This window comes from Aethalodelphis obliquidens, unplaced genomic scaffold (assembly GCF_003676395.1).
Source record: "Aethalodelphis obliquidens isolate GAN/ISIS:26980383/991018 unplaced genomic scaffold, ASM367639v1 scaffold37, whole genome shotgun sequence".
Lineage (NCBI taxonomy): Eukaryota > Metazoa > Chordata > Mammalia > Artiodactyla > Delphinidae > Aethalodelphis > Aethalodelphis obliquidens.
The window spans coordinates 510792-526231 of NW_020837981.1; the positions used below are offsets into that span (position 1 = coordinate 510792).

Sequence of the window (15440 nt, forward strand, 5' to 3'; positions counted from 1 at the left end):
CTGATGGATGCCTGACACTCAGCTGAGGGTCCTTCAAGGTGGGGGGAGGGAAGGCCCCCTTAATCTTGCTAATTCTTACTCATCCTTCCAGTTTCATCGAAAATATCACAACCACGGGCTTCCCTGGTGGTCCAGTGGTTAAGAATCCGCCTGCCAATGCAGGGGACACAGGTTTGAGACCTGGTCCAGGAAGATCCCCCATGCAGAGCAACTAAGCCCGTGCGCCACAACTACTGAAGCCTGTGCGCCCTAGAGCCCGTGCTCCGCAACAAGAGAAGCCACCACAATGAGAGGCCTGCACAACGCAACGAAGAGTAGCCCCCAGTCGCCACAACTAAAGAAAGCCGGCGCACAGGAGCAAAGACCGAACGCAGCCAAAAAATAAATAAATAAATAAATTAAAAAAGTATATATCACAACCTCTGGGAAGCCTTCCTTAACTATCACAGATTAGATGAAGTATGCCAGATTGGGCCTCCCAGCATTCTGTACTTCCCGAACATGACACCAGACTTCAGTGATTGCTTTTCAAATTCTCTCTCTTCCCTCTGTAGGAGAGCAAAATTTGACACTCCAAAATGTCATTTTGGCAAGCCAGTTATTTCAAGGTGAAAACAATCAAGGCCCAAAAGACTCAGGGAAAAACTTTGATCTTTCCCCTTAGCTGAATTTAGAGAGAGGGCCTTACAGGAATAGAGCTATCGCCATAAATAACTAGAGTATGAACTAGGTGTGTAGACAGGGAGGAACCGAAAAAAGTCTATTTGTTAAAATTCCTCTCTGTGTCCCATTGTCATACATGGCCCAGCAAACATTTATTTACCGAACATTTGCTTTTCCATCTCCATGTCAATTGCCTTCTTCCCCAAATCTCTAGCCCCAAGATCCTCTTTTGTCTTTAGCTGAAGATGCTATTTAAGGTGAAGGCTTCAGCCATTTTGACAAGTTACTCAGTTTTCCTGGGTCTGTCCCATGTATACACGCTATTAAATTTTGATTTTCTCCTGTCAATCTGTCTCATGTCAGTATGATTCTTTGAACCAGCCAGAAGAACCTAGAAAGGTAAAGGAAAATTTCTTCCTCCCTGACACCTCCAAGATTCCGAGCAATTGGAGAGGAGAGAGCATACCTAGTTTGCTTAGTTTGGTTCCTCAGAGTCAAGCACCTTGCCTGATACTTGGTAGATGATTGAAAAATCTGTTACAGCAATGCTGGAAGAGGTCATCAAGAGGGTGTAACTGTTGGTTGCCTTGCGAGCTGGACCTGGGCAATCAGAGGCTCCTCACCCCCTCCCCTGTCCTTGGAATGTATGTCCTGCCTGCAATTCCCATACCAGCGGCCATTTCAAGGACACAGCCTTGACAGAGTAAGGTGTTGTTGAAACCCTCTGGATTGAATATATGACTGACCCGAGTTAAGTCCTCTGTTAACTTTTAAGATTTTGGTGGGCTGGGGCAGAGATCTATTCATCTTGTGGCCACCCAAGACAAGCCTCATATGTAAGTTCTCTTATTAAAACTGCCACCTGGGCTTCCCTGGTGGCACAGTGGTTGAGAGTCCGCCTGCCGATGCAGGGGACACGGGTTCGTGCCCCGGTCCGGGAAGATCCCACATGCTGCAGGGCGGCTAGGCCCGTGAGCCATGGCCACTGAGCCTGCGCGTCCGGAGCCTGTGCTCCGCAACGGGAGAGGGCACAACAGTAAGACGCCCGCGTACCACAAAAAAACCCCCCCAAAAACCTGCCACCTACTGGGACTTCCCTGGTGGTCTAGTGGGTAAGACTCCATGCTCCCAATGCAGGGGGCCCGGGTTCTATCCCTGGTCCGGGAACTAGATCCCACATGCACGCCGCAACTAAGAGTCCGTATGCCGCAATGAAGATCCCAAGTGCTACAACTAAGACCCGGCGCAGCCAAAATAAATAAATAAATATTAAAAAATAAAACAAAACTGCCACCTACCGAAAAAAAAAAAAAAGGGACAGGGTGCCTGACGCTTCTCGGATAAGGAGAGGATGGGGGGAGAGCAGTAACTCCTCTAGGGAAGTCAGGTGCAGCCCCACAGATCCCACAGCACATAATAGGGGGCTTAAAGGCAAAGAGCACTGCAGTGCCCATGGGATGGGGAAGAGGCTACCTGGACCAGGCAGACCTTGTTGTTTGATCACAGGAACTGGCCCTGAATATGGGGGTGAGAGCGGGGGGCAAGCAGCAGGGACCCTCCCAGGTTCCTTCAGCAGAGGAGAGGGCACTGGGACCCCAGGGGCCGAGTCTAGGTGTCCTCCTCCCCCAGTTACCTGAGAGGGCCCAGCTCCTCCCCGCTTTCTCTCCGGCAAGCCCAGGCCCCAGATGCCCTCCTCCTGGGGCACGCACAGGCCTGCTCATGAGCAGTGTCTGAGCCCGGAGCAGGAACACCTGGGACTGCCCGCACCTCTTCCAGACCCTTCATTCCTCCCACGGTAGGGTTTGGGGGCTGCAAGAGCAGCAGCTCACTGCTCCTTTCTGCCTCCTCAGCCGTGGATACCCATGACCGGCAGGCTGGGATACAACGAAGCTCAGCTGTGTTTGACTGGTTCCCAGCCCCCAGGGCTGCCCTTGACCTCTGCTCCCCACCACAGAGGCAGGGTGGGAGGGTGGTGTGGACTCAAGTTTTGGTGCCCACACCCAGGGCTGGAGGGCTGGGGCGAGCCACTTAGATGCTCTGAACCCAAACTGGCTGTCAAAGGAAAGGGAGCCTTGCTCTCTGCTCAGGCACCTCTGACAAGACTCCAGGGCGTGATGCCAATAGCCCTTCGTGTAGGACAACGACCACCCTGGTCCCCGGGTTGTTTTGAAACCTTGGGGGTGGCAGCATCTGCCATAACGCCACTGGAGCCCCCGCAGTCCGGGTGGACGGAGCAGAGCATGGGAATCAGCTGCCTGGCTCTGGAGCGAGGCCACCTGGACTTCTGCCCGGGTCCCAGCTTCCTAGCTTTGTGCCCTGGGGCAAGTTATTTAACTGTTTCTCAGTTCATTGTCAACGAAACTGGGACGTGCCATTTGTTTTGAGGATTAAAGGAGGTAAAGCACTCAGTACAGTGTCCCACACCTGGGAGGAGCTCAACAAATGTTGTTTTTACTCTTTTTCTCTCAAGGCGGAGGCTGGCTCTTCTGCTTCTAAGCTGTTGTGTTTTCTAATGATACTTGACAGAACTCTTCGGTGAAAGGGAAAGCCCAGGTCCAGCTTGGTGGGGAGCTCAAGGCTGGGTGGGACCAGGCGGGAGGAACCCTGGGGTCACGTCCTTCTTCGCAGAGGAGGATGCAAAGAGTCCCTACTATGGGTTTAGACTAACCATCTTTGAAAGTTACCATCTGCTCCAGGGAGGGGCGTTAGGTGTCCCTGTTCCCAGAAGGAACTTTTCCACCGAGGACACACGTGGAGGGAAGGCCCAGGAGGCCCATCCTCACCCTCTGTCGTCAGTGGGGTCCATTCTCAGAGGGTGAGCCAAAGCTCAAAACCTGGGGCATCCCGGCCTCATGCTCCAGCGGACAGTGTGTCCTTGAAGGTGTCTGCCCGAGCCAAAAGCAGGGCTGCCACCTCCATGTGAAAAACCAGTGGGGGTGGCCTGGTTTCAATCCCTGGTCGGGGAACTGAGATCCTGCAAGCCACGCAGCATGGCCGAAAAACAAAAAACAAAAAACGGCAATGGCGGGGTGGCGGTGCAGGGGGACTCCCTGAAGGCAGTGCCCGCTATCAGTAGGTTCTAGAAACGCCCAGGTGTTCCCGTAGCATACCTGGCCCAGCTCCTGTTCCCAGGAGGGCCCAGAGGGCATCTTCATGAATGAGGCAGCACAGACAGGAGGCCTGAGCAGGTATGCAGTAGGGATTTGAGTTTTATTTGGAATCATTAAAAAAAAAATTCATAGCAGCATCGGTGGGGTCAGAAGGACCAGAGGGGGTGAGGGAACAAGGGAGGCAGGTGATGGTGGTGGCGGCAGCATGGGAGGACTAGCCTGTGGGCAGCCAGGGAAGGACGTGGGGACCATGGCCTCCGAGCTCACCTGCAGCCCTCTAATCTCCTCCACTCTTGGTCTGGGAGAGAGAGAGACTTTCACACACAGCTCTGGGGCCCCAGCCCTCAGTGGCCACCCTGGGCGGGGTGGGGACAGGTGTCATCTGTGCCCCTCTGCCCTGAGGGGGCCATCCATGAGGAGACCTCACACTCAGGCTCAGGGGCCTGCAGGTCAAGAGGCTCCCTTGAGGGCTCTGGGGCCCCAGGAGGGAAGCAGCTTGCCCAGGGACCCCCCTGTAACACCAGGAGCCCAGGTCCTACCGCCTCAGCCACTTCCTCTTCCACTTTGGGCGCCTCGTCCTCCTGCGAGGGGGCAGGTTGCTGCAGGTCCTCCTGTGGGAAAGCAAAGGGGATGTGGGACCAGGTGGAGGGCACAGAGTCCCCAGCTCCTTGCATGCAGGGCCTTGTCACCCTGGCCTCAAAGATGAGCAGAGGCCCTCATCATCTTGCTCTATGTGGAGGGCTGGAGGTGACAGAGGTATGAGGGCCAGACTGACCTTGGAGGTGATAGAGACTCACGTAAGGATTCACAGCGGGGGCTCTGCCTGATGATGCCAAGGCCTGCCGGGGGTACCAAGTACCCTTGAGCCCAGCTTCACCCCCAAAAGCAGATGCTGAGTCACTGACAGTCCCTGGTTGGGCCTCCTCCATGAGGAAGCCCAGTGAGGTGGAGTGGGCAGTGGCCCCTGAAGCACTAGGCCTGATCCCACCCTCAGCGTTCCTGAATCACATGATCACATACCCTTGTCCTCCTGTGACCCCAAAGAGCCCTAGGAGGAGGTGCATGCTATCACCATTCACATGGGGACCCTATGCCTAGAGAGGCCAGGTATCCAGCTTAAGGTCTCGGAGGTCAAAGCAGTGAGGCTTGCAGGGATCAGGTCTGGCTTGCTCCAGGCCCAACCCTATCCCAGTAGCATGAGTGCCACCCACTTTCCTTCTCCCTGCCTCCTGGATGGGCACTGGGCTCAGGCAGGTCTGGCTGGAACCAGCAGCGGTTATACGGTCCTCTCCCACTTCCTGTCTCCTTCTATCCACCTCCACCCAGCCAGGCGCTTGCCTGAGATGGCGGCCTGCCTGGGGGTGGTCGTGTGAAGCTGGTAGGCTGGGCCAGACTGGGTGATCAGCTTGGACACTAGTCTCAGCTCCGACCTCTGGAGGGTCCTGCCACCTCTCTGTTACCATGGGGCCATCCTGCCCCTTGGTGGACTGGGGCAGCCAGAGTTGGGGCAGGCTCTCCAGGCAAAGGACAGGTGGCCGCCTACCTAGTCCTGCTGCCCCAGGGTGGGGGCATGAGGCCAGTGGCATGAACGGTCAGACAGACTGGCAGTGCTGCATCCTTCTACGGTTCACTGGAGGGTGAGTCACGGCTGGTTTTTGGGTGTCACCAGGAAATGTCTTCCTTGGGGTAGCTCCACGGGCTCACCAGCCCTCCTCCAAAGTCAGAGAGGAGTGCCCAGGCTTCTGCTCAGAGGTGCAGCGGCAGCCTGGCCCCATCCCAAGGCCTCTTTTGCTGGGGGATGGGGGAGGGAGGGGCCTGGGATCTCCTGGGGTACATTTGGGTAGTGCCCAGAGGCACTGATGATGTAGTCACCTCCCTTTGTCGGGTGCTCACCACGAGCAAGGCGAAGCTGCTTCATGGGGGCCATTTCCCTGCATCATCTCAGCCCAGTGAAATGGATACTCTCAGCCCCACCCTCCCCCCACCCCAGGCATTTTACAGCTGAAAACATGGAGGCCCCGAGAGGTCGAGTAGCTTCCCAAGGTCACAGAGCTAGGACGAGGCAGAGCTGGGAACCAGGAGCAAGGGCACCTGCCTGTTCCTAGGATCCGGAGACCTTGTGCTGGCCCTGGAAACAGACGCCTTGGTGCTGCCCCCAGAGCCAGGGGCAGGGTGACCCCCTACCCTTCCACCCACCCACTCCCTGGAGCAGGGATTCTTAGTGCTGGGTGCCTGGGACTCTACAGGCCCCTCGGGGCCTGTGCCAGGTAGGAGAGCTTTCTAAAGCACAGCCTCGTACAGAGCTGAGACGGCACATCTCTGGAATAGGAAAACCTCCTGCCCACAATGCTCCCACCATGATCTCCCGATCTCCTGCTCAGAGTCTCCCTTTCAGAGCACAGTCTCGGGACCCAGGCTGCCCAGAGAATTGCAGGCTCACTCAGACTAGCCATGGGACCTTGATTACCATATCTCTCTGGGCCTCATTTCCACACCCTGTCTCATGGGATTTGGGGCCAAAGAAATGAGTTAGTAGGTGTAAAATGCTTCAAGCAGAGTCTTTCTGTGGTGGGTTCTGGGACAGTTCTCCCAGCTAGCCTCCACCCCCTGGGAGTGCTCCCCTGCTCCTGTGCTCTCTGTTGCCCGGCGCGTGTGCGTGCGCGCGCACACACACACACACACGGGCACACTCACACCAGGCACAAGCACGCACACACGCACGCTCGCAAAGGTGGAGGCAGAGGGTGTGGTCAGAACCCTCACTCTTTTTCCGCCACCAGGGGGCGCTGCTTCCCTGCTGCTCCTTGGAGGAGGCCCTGCCCCGCCAGGCCCGGAGGGAGGCTGGACACTGGGTTGGCGGTGACCTGGCAGCTCTGAGCTGGTGTCCACTGCCCGTGGGAGGCCGCCCGTCACCACTTGGGGCCCTCAGGACCCCGCTTTCGCTAGTGGAATGGGGTGTCTCCTAAATGCTGAGCGCCATCAGGAGAATGTGGTTTTGAGCCTCATTCCAACTGGGCCCCACACAGCTCTGCTCACAGGGGTGGTCGTAGGGATTCCAGGACTTAATGGATGTGACAACACCAAACGCAGACCAGGGCCCCTGAGTCTCCATTCCCCTGTATGTCAGTGGGGTGATAGTGCCTCCTCCCCAGCTGGCCTCCCTGGGGCCCAGGGGAAAGGATGGGACAGGTCTGAGGGCCAGGGCTGGGGACCAGGTCTCACCTTGCGCACCACTCTGGAGGTGATAGCGATGTTCTCTGCTTCCTCTACGGTCTTGGTGGCCACGGTGTTGACACTGGAGACCACGGCCTCGCTCACGGCGTTGGCGTGCTCCTTGGTCTTCTCAGCCACTGTGGGAGGAATCTGGCTGGCTTTGGCCCTGACCCCACCCCACCCAGGCCTGGCCTTCCCGTCAGGCCAGAGTAGCCCCTTTCCCAGGGCGCTCAAAATGCTGGCTCTACTGGAGACCTTAGGCTGTCCCCTTTCTGACTCCAGGGGAGCTCTGACGACGATGGGGGCAGTCCACCCTGGGTCTAGCCCCAGATTCTGGAGAAATCTGGGTCCGTGTACAGCAGGGGGGAAAGGAGGTGCCTGGGCTTGGGCCTTTAGCACCAGGGTGCAAAAGTCCCTGCATGTCCTAGCCTCCATGTCCCCGGGTACTGGGGCTCCTCACCTGAGGTCACACTCTGCACAACACCTTCCTTGGTCTTGGCTCCTGTGGAGGAAGTGGAGGCGTCAGCCCAGTCCCACTCCTGGTGTTGGGAGTGGGGGAGTGGGCCAGGTAAACACACCACAGAACAGCTGGACAAGCTGCAGGGTCAGTGGGAGGTAAGGATGGTGTCTGGGGGCCGGCCATCCTTTCAAAGGCCACTTCCTGCTGTGTCTGGAGGAAGGGGACGGATGGGAAGTGGACAGGACAGGATGGGGGGACGAGAGAGACCAGGCCTGAGGTAGGGTCTGGACCTCATGTGGGTATGGCCTGGGCCTCGGAAGCAGCGCAGGACAGGGTCAACGAGAGCTGAGTCATCGGCTCAGCCTCCTCTTCGGAAGGAGCTGATGGGGGTGGGGTGCACGGGAGGCTGGACAGGACACTGAGGGCTGGTCTCATCTCGCCTGATGCGCCCCTTCCCTCTGGGAGGGGTGGGGGCCCGTGGCCTGGCTGCTGAGCCCCTGCTTGCTCAGTCCGCGGGGCTCCAGGCTCAGTGTGGCTTCTTACCCGAGTTAGGGGGCCTGTGGGTGGTGCTGGGCGGGGCCGCTGGTGTGTGCATCTGTGTGCGCACAAACAGGTGTGTCTGAGGGCTAAGTGCCTCCCTTGCTGTTCTGTCCCAGAGGCCCCTGGGGCCCTGAGGAGGCCAAACAGACAATGGGGTGTGTGGGAGAGTGGCGGTCCTCCAGGGCTGGGAGACCCTGACTCAACTGCCACGTCCTCATCCCTCTCAAAACGCCTCCCAGGGGCTGGGGGATAAAGTCAGGCCCAGGTAACTGAGCGGCCACCAAGCTGCCCTGCGCCGCCAGGCCCTGCCACGCCCAAACTCACCCACATACATGACACCCTCCTTGGTCTTCTCAGCAGCCTCTGTCACCCCCTGCTTGGTCTTCTCCACGGCGCCCACCACACCCTCCTTGGCGATGGAGAAGCCCTTCTTGAAGACGTCCATGGCTGTGGGCAGGGACGGGGGCCTGACTCCCCGGGCGAACTGTGACTGGAGCTGGCTCGAGTGCTGCCGCAGCTGCTGTCCCTACTGCTGCCTCTTATTGCCGCCAATGAAATAATGATGATGCAGCGGCGGCTGATGGGAGCCCAGCCAGCCCAGGGGTGGGGGCGGGGAAGGAGGGAGGGAGGAAGCAGGCTCGCCGCCCCCTTCTCCCAGGGTTCCCGAGCCCCTGCTGGCTCAACCCTCCCCTCCTGTCCCCTGCCCTCCCTGGAGGGGCCATAGAGGGCCGGACACATTCTTATCCATCACTGCCCTTCATTCATTTGCCGCCCTGCGCACCCACAGGGGCAGCCTTGACTGGGTGCTCCCAGGCCTGGGGCTGTTGTATCTGTGTACATCTGGGGCAGAGAGGGGTCACAGAGGGGGGCAGGCACAGAGAGGGGAGGTGCCTCTGTTACCAGCGTCCCAGGTAGGGCAGGGGTCAGGACCAAGCCGGTCTGTCAGGCAAGAGTGGCCAACCTCCCAGACTGGCCTGGGCTACCCAACTTCTCACCAGCACCACGGATGCCCCCATCCTGGGGCTCGGGCAAGGCCAGGTGGAGGAGCTGAGCCACAAAGAGCTGACCCAGGCCCTGGCCCCAGCTACAGACTGTGCGACCCTAGGACAGCTCCTTTGTCCTTCTGAGCCTCCACCTGTCTGCTGGCTCCCACTGCCCAGTGGTGAGAGGTGCTGAGTAGGCACGAGTGCCCCCCACTTCCTGGCCACCAGCATGGATGGGCAGCAGGTTCCCTGAGGCTGATCCGACCGCTTCCTGCTGCCCCGCCTCTGTGCTGGTGCGGTTCTCCTGATTCCCGTGGGGACACGCTTGGTGGGGCTGCCTCCCCCCCTGTCTCCCACACCCCCAATGTCCCGGACCCGATTCCTCCCAGGGCACACGGGAACTGGCCTGCGTTGTTGGCTGCCCCAGTGGGGACCAGGCCGAGGGTGAGGGGGGCCGGACGAGACTCACCGGGTGGGCCGGCCCAGGCCACTTCCTCTCTTTGTTGTCCCCGTGCTTTTTTTTTCCTTCTGAGACTTAACTTGAAGACAACGTCACCAGCGCTGGTAGTTTCTGGAGTCACCCACAGAGGCTGAGTCCGCCCCAAGCCAAGATGATCCTGACACTGCTGCTCAGCGTCGGGGGGCCCCTGGGCTGGGGGCTGCTGGGAGCCTGGGCCCAGGTCCCCAGTACCAGGTTCTCCGATCCACACAGCCCCAGGCCACCTGGGGTCTGGAGGGCAGAGGCTGAGGACAGGGACCCCGTCAGACGGTAAGGAGGGCCTGGACCTGGGGGAGGAAGTGGTACAGGATCTGAGTCCCAGCTCAGCCAAAGCAGGGACTCTCTGGACTTCAGTTACCCATACGTGAAATGGGCTCATGCTATCTACCTGCTGGACCAGCTGTGAGGCTGAATGAGGTGCTAGGTGGCAGGCTCCCCTTTAGGAGGCCACCCCCAGCCGGCCCGGACTGGGTACCGCAGGGCCCAGCCTAAGGACTGCAGGAAGTTCCCCGCCTACCCATGGCAGGGAAGGGGCCTGGAGGTTGGACAGGGCGGAGCACTCTATGCCATTGACCACCAGGGTGCTGAGGGGCTGGGGTTCTGGAAGTTTCTAGCTGACCTGGGAGTGGCTCCTATTCTTCGAAGTAAGTCAGTTCTGAAAGCTGAGCCCAGTTGAGGCTGGCCCGGCCTAAGCCATAGAAGACAGATGCTCCTGGGGACTGGATTTGGATCTGAGCGCCCAGGGGGACTGGCATGGGCCCTCATCCTGGCCCTAACAGTCGAGCAGCGAGCAGACGGGGTGCCCTGCTCTATTTCAAGAACAAAAAGGAGGCTGTGGCACCCAGCGAGCTCTGCTTCAGCAGCCCTCTGGAAATGGGCGGCATGGTGTTATGGCTAGACCAGGACACCCTTTTCCAGCCTTTTTGTGTGTCCAGGGCCAGGGATCCTCCTGCTGATAAGGTGCTGGGAATGCGGGTCCCTCCTCAGGGTACCCCTCAGGCAGAGCAGCAGGTGCCATTTATCGGACCCACCCCTGGGCTAGGCATCTTGCCACGTGTTACCTCAATCCTCCTTACAGCCCCGGTTACAGAGGAGCCTGGGGCTCAGAGAGGCTAAGCAGCTGGCTACGGTCACACAGCTGAGGAGAGCTAGAACCAGGATCCGAGTCTGACTCTAGAGATCATACTCTGGTCCCAGTCCCAGGGGTGCCTATTCCCCCCCTCCCCCTGCCCGCCCAAACCAGACTTGGTTGAGGGCATCTGTAAGGATTTGGAGGGTGAGAGGGGCCAATTTACGAGTCTCCCGTCTGGCTGGCCGAGATTCACCGTCACGTGGGCCTGGCCCAAACCTTCCTGGGACAGTTCTCATACAGCTCTGACACTTCAAGGTGAATGTGTTTGTTACACACTTGCCTGAAAGCAGATCTGACCAGGGAGAGGCAGGAGGGTGAGAGCAAGCGAGTGTGCACTGCCGCTAGGTGATGGAGGGGCGGGCCATGTGGGAGGAGAGGGGAGAAGTTGGGCCTGGAGAGACCCCCTTTCCTGCGCCATTCCCAGTTCTGCTCAGAGCTGGGAGGTGCACATGGCTCTTGGTGGGGGAACCCAGTCACCCAGCTCTGATTTCAGGACCAAGGATCCAGCCTTCCCTCCCCAAAGCCCCCAACTCCAAGCCCCTGTCTCTGGGTGGCCGGCCTCCCTCTGATGAAAGGGAGTATGAGGGGCCCAAGCGGCTGGGCAGGAGGTAGGAGATGCTTCTCTTTCTCCCCCACTCCCACCCCGAGGCTGTGGGGAGAGACTGCGTTCCATTAGCCCCAGGGAGGGTGGGTCTCCGGACTGCTCAAGGCCTGAGGGGGTCACTCAGCCATGGCCTGGTGGTCTCAGTGTGTGCAGGTGTGTGTGCCCAGGCAGGAGTCCCAAGCCCTGGTCCCAGGAACCTCCAGGGGGTCCCATCGGGCCTGCTGGTCTCCTGCCTACAACCCAAAAGCTGCAGGCCCCACAGGTCAAGCCCAGGTTGTCGAGGCCTCCGGAGGGTCTGGTGAGAAAGGAAGGAAGTGCCGCGCGGCTTCCTCAGGCTGATTGCTTCCCGTGTTCCCGTGAGGGGAGAGGCGGAAACGCAGCCCCAGCCCTGCTCCTGCTATGGGGAAGGGGAGGCGGACAGGCTCTCCACAGCCAAGCAGGGGCACCACACCACCCACGCCACCCGCCACGAGCCTGGTGGGCCCGCCCCCTGGCTGCCAGAGCCAGGGCCCTGCCCTGCATTTGCCCCTCATACCTGTATCCAGGGCCTGGGGGCCAGGGTAGGCCCTGGACACAGACCCAGATAAGATGCCTTGTGGACTTCCCTGGTGGCACAGTGTCTAAGACTCTGCGCTCCCAACGTAGGGCGCCTGGGTTCGATCCCTGGTCAGGGAACTAGATCCCACATGCATGCCGCAGCTAAGAGTTCGTGTACCGCAACTAAGGAGCCTGCGAGCCCCACCTAAGACCCGGCGCAACCAAATAAATAAAAATAAATAAATTTAAAAGAAAAAAAAGGCCCTTTGAAAGGAGAAGCTCGAACAAAACAATGTGGTGCTGGATGCCAGGTCTCAGGATGCAGGAGGGACATGGTTGGTGCTTCCTAGGTCACCCAGGAGCCCGTGGGGCTGGGCCCAGTGAGCCAGCAGCGTGGGTATTTGGACTTTGTGGGGAAGAGGCTCTTTCTTTGATCCCAGGCTTTCGTGGGGGTGAAGAGAGCAGGAGGTTAGGATGTGGGTTCCTCAGACACATGAGCGCTTCCCAGGCAGGACTGAGCCTGCTGAGGGGACTGAGCTAAGACCCAGGCAAGGTGCTCTATCTCCACATTGTTGTGACAGTACTGCAAGGTCGCCCCTGTTCTCTCCACTTTACATGTTGTGAGGCTCAGAGGGGTGGGGTCGCCACCAGGGGCCACACAGCTCCTAAGTGATGGGTCAGGCCCACATCGGCTGGGCTGCAAATCCCAGGTGTCCTCAGTTCTGTCTCCCCTAAGAGGGGTGGGAGTGTAGGAGCCGCTCCTCCCAACAGCCCAGCTGGCCCCGGTCACCAGCATCAGTGTCTCCACAAGGAGCGTTTGCAACTTTTGCAGCTGGGAGCTTGTGGCCCAGAGGAGTCGCGCATATCTCTGGAGGTCACACAGGAGCAGAGTGGAGCCCAGACCGCTGGTCTCCGGGCCAAGCTGTACCTCCTGCACCTGTATCTGTTCTCCAAGGCACAGGGCCCTGAGCACTAACAGGGAAGAGCCCCACTGGCGTGAGCTATGCTCAGGGATGGACACCAAGTGGGCCTTGGGCTCCTCTGTGGCTCAGAGACCAAGCCCGGCAAACTTCTCCCATGGAGTCATCACAATCACAGCCGCATCCAGGACCTCAGAGAGCCAGCATGCTAAGAACACAACTTCCTTCCACAGAAAGACTTAAAGGGCAGTCGGAGGTACGTTTTACTGGCTGGTTAAGAGGCACTTAAGTGTCCCAATGGGCCATAGCAGCAGCGCATTTATAATTCAGGAGGCTCAGGCTAACAGTCCTTTCCCTGCCGCAGGCTTTCTCTGCCTTCCTTATAGCCTCTCCCCACGGAGGGGCTGGGAGTGGGAGTCTTCTCCACACTTTCAGGACAGGAGGAAGGGCCTTGCTCAAGGTCACCCTGAGTCCAGGGACAGGGAAGGGAGGAGAGCCCAGGCCTCCCAGTTCCTATTAGAAGCTCCAAGGGGGGCAGCAGACTCTCTCCTGCCTGGGGCAGGAGGGCATCAGAGGCCATGTCAGAGGCCCAGGACAGGCCCAAAGCAGGCTGGAGACCCTCACGCTCATTTCTAGGCTGGCACCTGCCTCTCAGTAGACCACTGGGAGATGAGAGTGCCAAGAGGGCCAGGGCCCGAGGCCAGGAGGCAGTGAGAACAATGGGGCGCTTCAGCGAGCTGGGCCGGGGGCTCAGTGTACCAGCGAGAAACCGCCAAGAGCCGGAGGAAACCAAAGCAAAGGTCAGGAATGTTCCCAGGCTTCTGGGCCAGCAGCCTGTACTGTGCCAAGGGAGGGGAGCGTGGGCAGGGAGAACGGCGGCTGCTGGAGCCTGAGGTTTGGGCAGGTCAGGAGAGAAAGTTCCTGGGCAGGAAGGGTGGGCAGCACTGCTTCCAGTTCTAGGAACCCGAGGTGGAAAGTCCCGGTCACTCCCTGCAGGCTAGCCCAGACCCGGTGCTCCCAGGGTACAGGCCTCCTGGACCCTCTGCAGCCGTTCAGAGGGCACGCGACAAGCAGAACTTAGTTTACAGCGGGTGTTTCTCAGCCTTGCACTATTGACATTGCCAAATACACCTGGGGCGAATCCCCTCTCCTCCCAACACACGCCCCGTTGAGAACAACTGGTTTACAGAAATAACTTCTCTCTAGGTCTGAGCATGTTCCAGGAATTTCCATGGGGCCCAGGGCAAGGTGCGGGCTGCAGTCGCTGATCCTTGAAACAGTCTGTGCAGGTGGCCACCTTGCCCCCCGGCCCTAACCTCTGGGCCCAGCACTTTCACAGTCCCCTATTTCTGTGTTGCGTGCACATCCTTTGCTTCCATCCTGATTTTCACATGTCCCTTTTACCATTTACTAGTCCCTCGGGGATGTACGGGTCTCTTCCGGGTCTCTGTTCCCACTGACTGGCTTGACAAATCTTGTGCCAACGTCCCACTGTTTTCTGGATTGATTTTATTTTTTTGGCCACACCCGCAGAGTTTGTGGGATCTTAGTTCCCAGACCAGGGATTGAACCCGCACCCTCGGCATCAAAAGCGCAGGGTCTTAACCGCTGGACCACTGGGGAATTCACGTCCCACTGTTTTCATTCCTTGGCATTAGAGTCAGTCATAACAGTTAGATGAGGAACTCCTCATTCGTTGTCTTCCAAAATGTTCTTACCTGTTCATCTGCATTTTCTCTTCCAGATAGAAATTATTTTATTTTTAAGTTTCGTTTTTATTAGTTATACACACACATAAGCAGGGCTTGGAAAACTCTGGCATGGTGGGTCAAATCTGGCTCCCCACCTGTTTTGTAAATAAAGTTTTATTAGAACGCAGCCATGCCCATTATTTACATCCTGTCAGTGTCGGCTTTCCTGCTACAATGGCCAAATTGAGTAGATGTAACAGTCTGTATGTCCTGGAAAGCCTATGCGTCCTTTTTCCTCCCTGCACACTTTTGGTTTTCCCTGAAATAAACAATTGTCTTTGTTTTAGTTTTTTTCCTTTTGCTTAGTTTTTTTTTCTTTTTTTTTCCTTTTGCTTAGTGTCTTTGTCATCGTTCAATTCCAAACTCTCAGCCAGTTGTCCACATCTGCTCTCCACCTTCATTCCTGTCAGGTGTTTGACCACCTGTGTCTTCTTGGAGACGCCTCTCTCAGAGCCTCTAGCCGTGCTCTAGGCTGGACCATTGCTCACTCACCCCCTGCCTGTCATTGTCCTGGGGTCTCCCTTTACCTCGTTTCTGTGCTGGAACTCTTGTTTCCTGATGCCATGATTTCCTGTTTCTTGGTGTTCTCTCTTGTTTTGGTGGAACATTTCTGGCACAGTGGTCCTCAATCCTGGGCTATGCCTTAGAATGACCCAGAGAGCATTAAAATGCAGAAGACCAGGCCTTAATCCCAGAGAATCTCCTTTAACTGGCCTGGGGTGAGGCCTGTAGGCTCACATTTTTAAAGTGCCACAGGACGCTTCTGATGTGAAGGTCTGATGGCAAGATTGCAAACCACTGCTCTAGTAGCTCCCTGATGAGGGTCCTGGGGAGGGAAATGCTTTGAAATCAATCTGGCTTGTTGAAAATGTCTTAATTTTGTGCTCCTTAAATTGATAATTAGGCTGGGTATAGGATTCTAAATTGGAAATAATTTTCCTTCAGTATTGTGAAGGTGATTCTCCACTATGTTTTAGTGTCTGGTACTGCTGTTGAGAGGTTCAAGGCTATTCTATTTACTGATGTGT

The 15440-nt window shown here is 57.7% G+C and overlaps 2 protein-coding genes across 2 annotated transcripts in view; one reads left to right on the forward strand and one right to left on the reverse strand.

Moving 5' to 3' along the window:
- Nucleotides 1–3852: 3852 nt before the first annotated feature.
- Nucleotides 3853–8540, reverse strand: SNCG (synuclein gamma). Its single transcript, XM_027129673.1, has 5 exons — nt 8311–8540; nt 7447–7488; nt 6996–7123; nt 4313–4384; nt 3853–4071 (listed from the first exon to the last, which is right to left on the reverse strand). The coding sequence occupies exons 1-5, from the start codon at nt 8429–8431 to the stop codon at nt 4051–4053; spliced, it is 384 nt and encodes a 127-aa protein (XP_026985474.1). The 5' UTR covers nt 8432–8540; the 3' UTR covers nt 3853–4050.
- A 110-nt stretch (nt 8541–8650) lies between these two features.
- The window catches only part of MMRN2 (multimerin 2), an 18260-nt gene continuing 11470 nt past the window's right edge, over nt 8651–15440 (forward strand). The window contains exon 1 of the mRNA XM_027129669.1: nt 8651–9738. Within this exon, the coding sequence (XP_026985470.1) occupies nt 9581–9738 (158 nt within the window). The 5' untranslated portion in view covers nt 8651–9580. The remainder of the gene's footprint in view (nt 9739–15440) is intronic.

What these genes read in the sequence shown, in the direction of transcription:
- SNCG (XM_027129673.1), bottom strand. Translation starts at nt 8,431, where the DNA reads ATGGACGTCTTCAAGAAGGGCTTCTCCATCGCCAAGGAGGGTGTGGTG. An exon ending in CCTCCAGAGTGGTGCGCAAG is followed by an intron (nt 4,385 to 6,995) that starts GTGAGACCTGGT and finishes GCTTTCCCACAG; the next exon opens with GAGGACCTGCAGCAACCTGC. An exon ending in AAGAGGAAGTGGCTGAGGCG is followed by an intron (nt 4,072 to 4,312) that starts GTAGGACCTGGG and finishes TCTCTCTCCCAG; the next exon opens with ACCAAGAGTGGAGGAGATTA.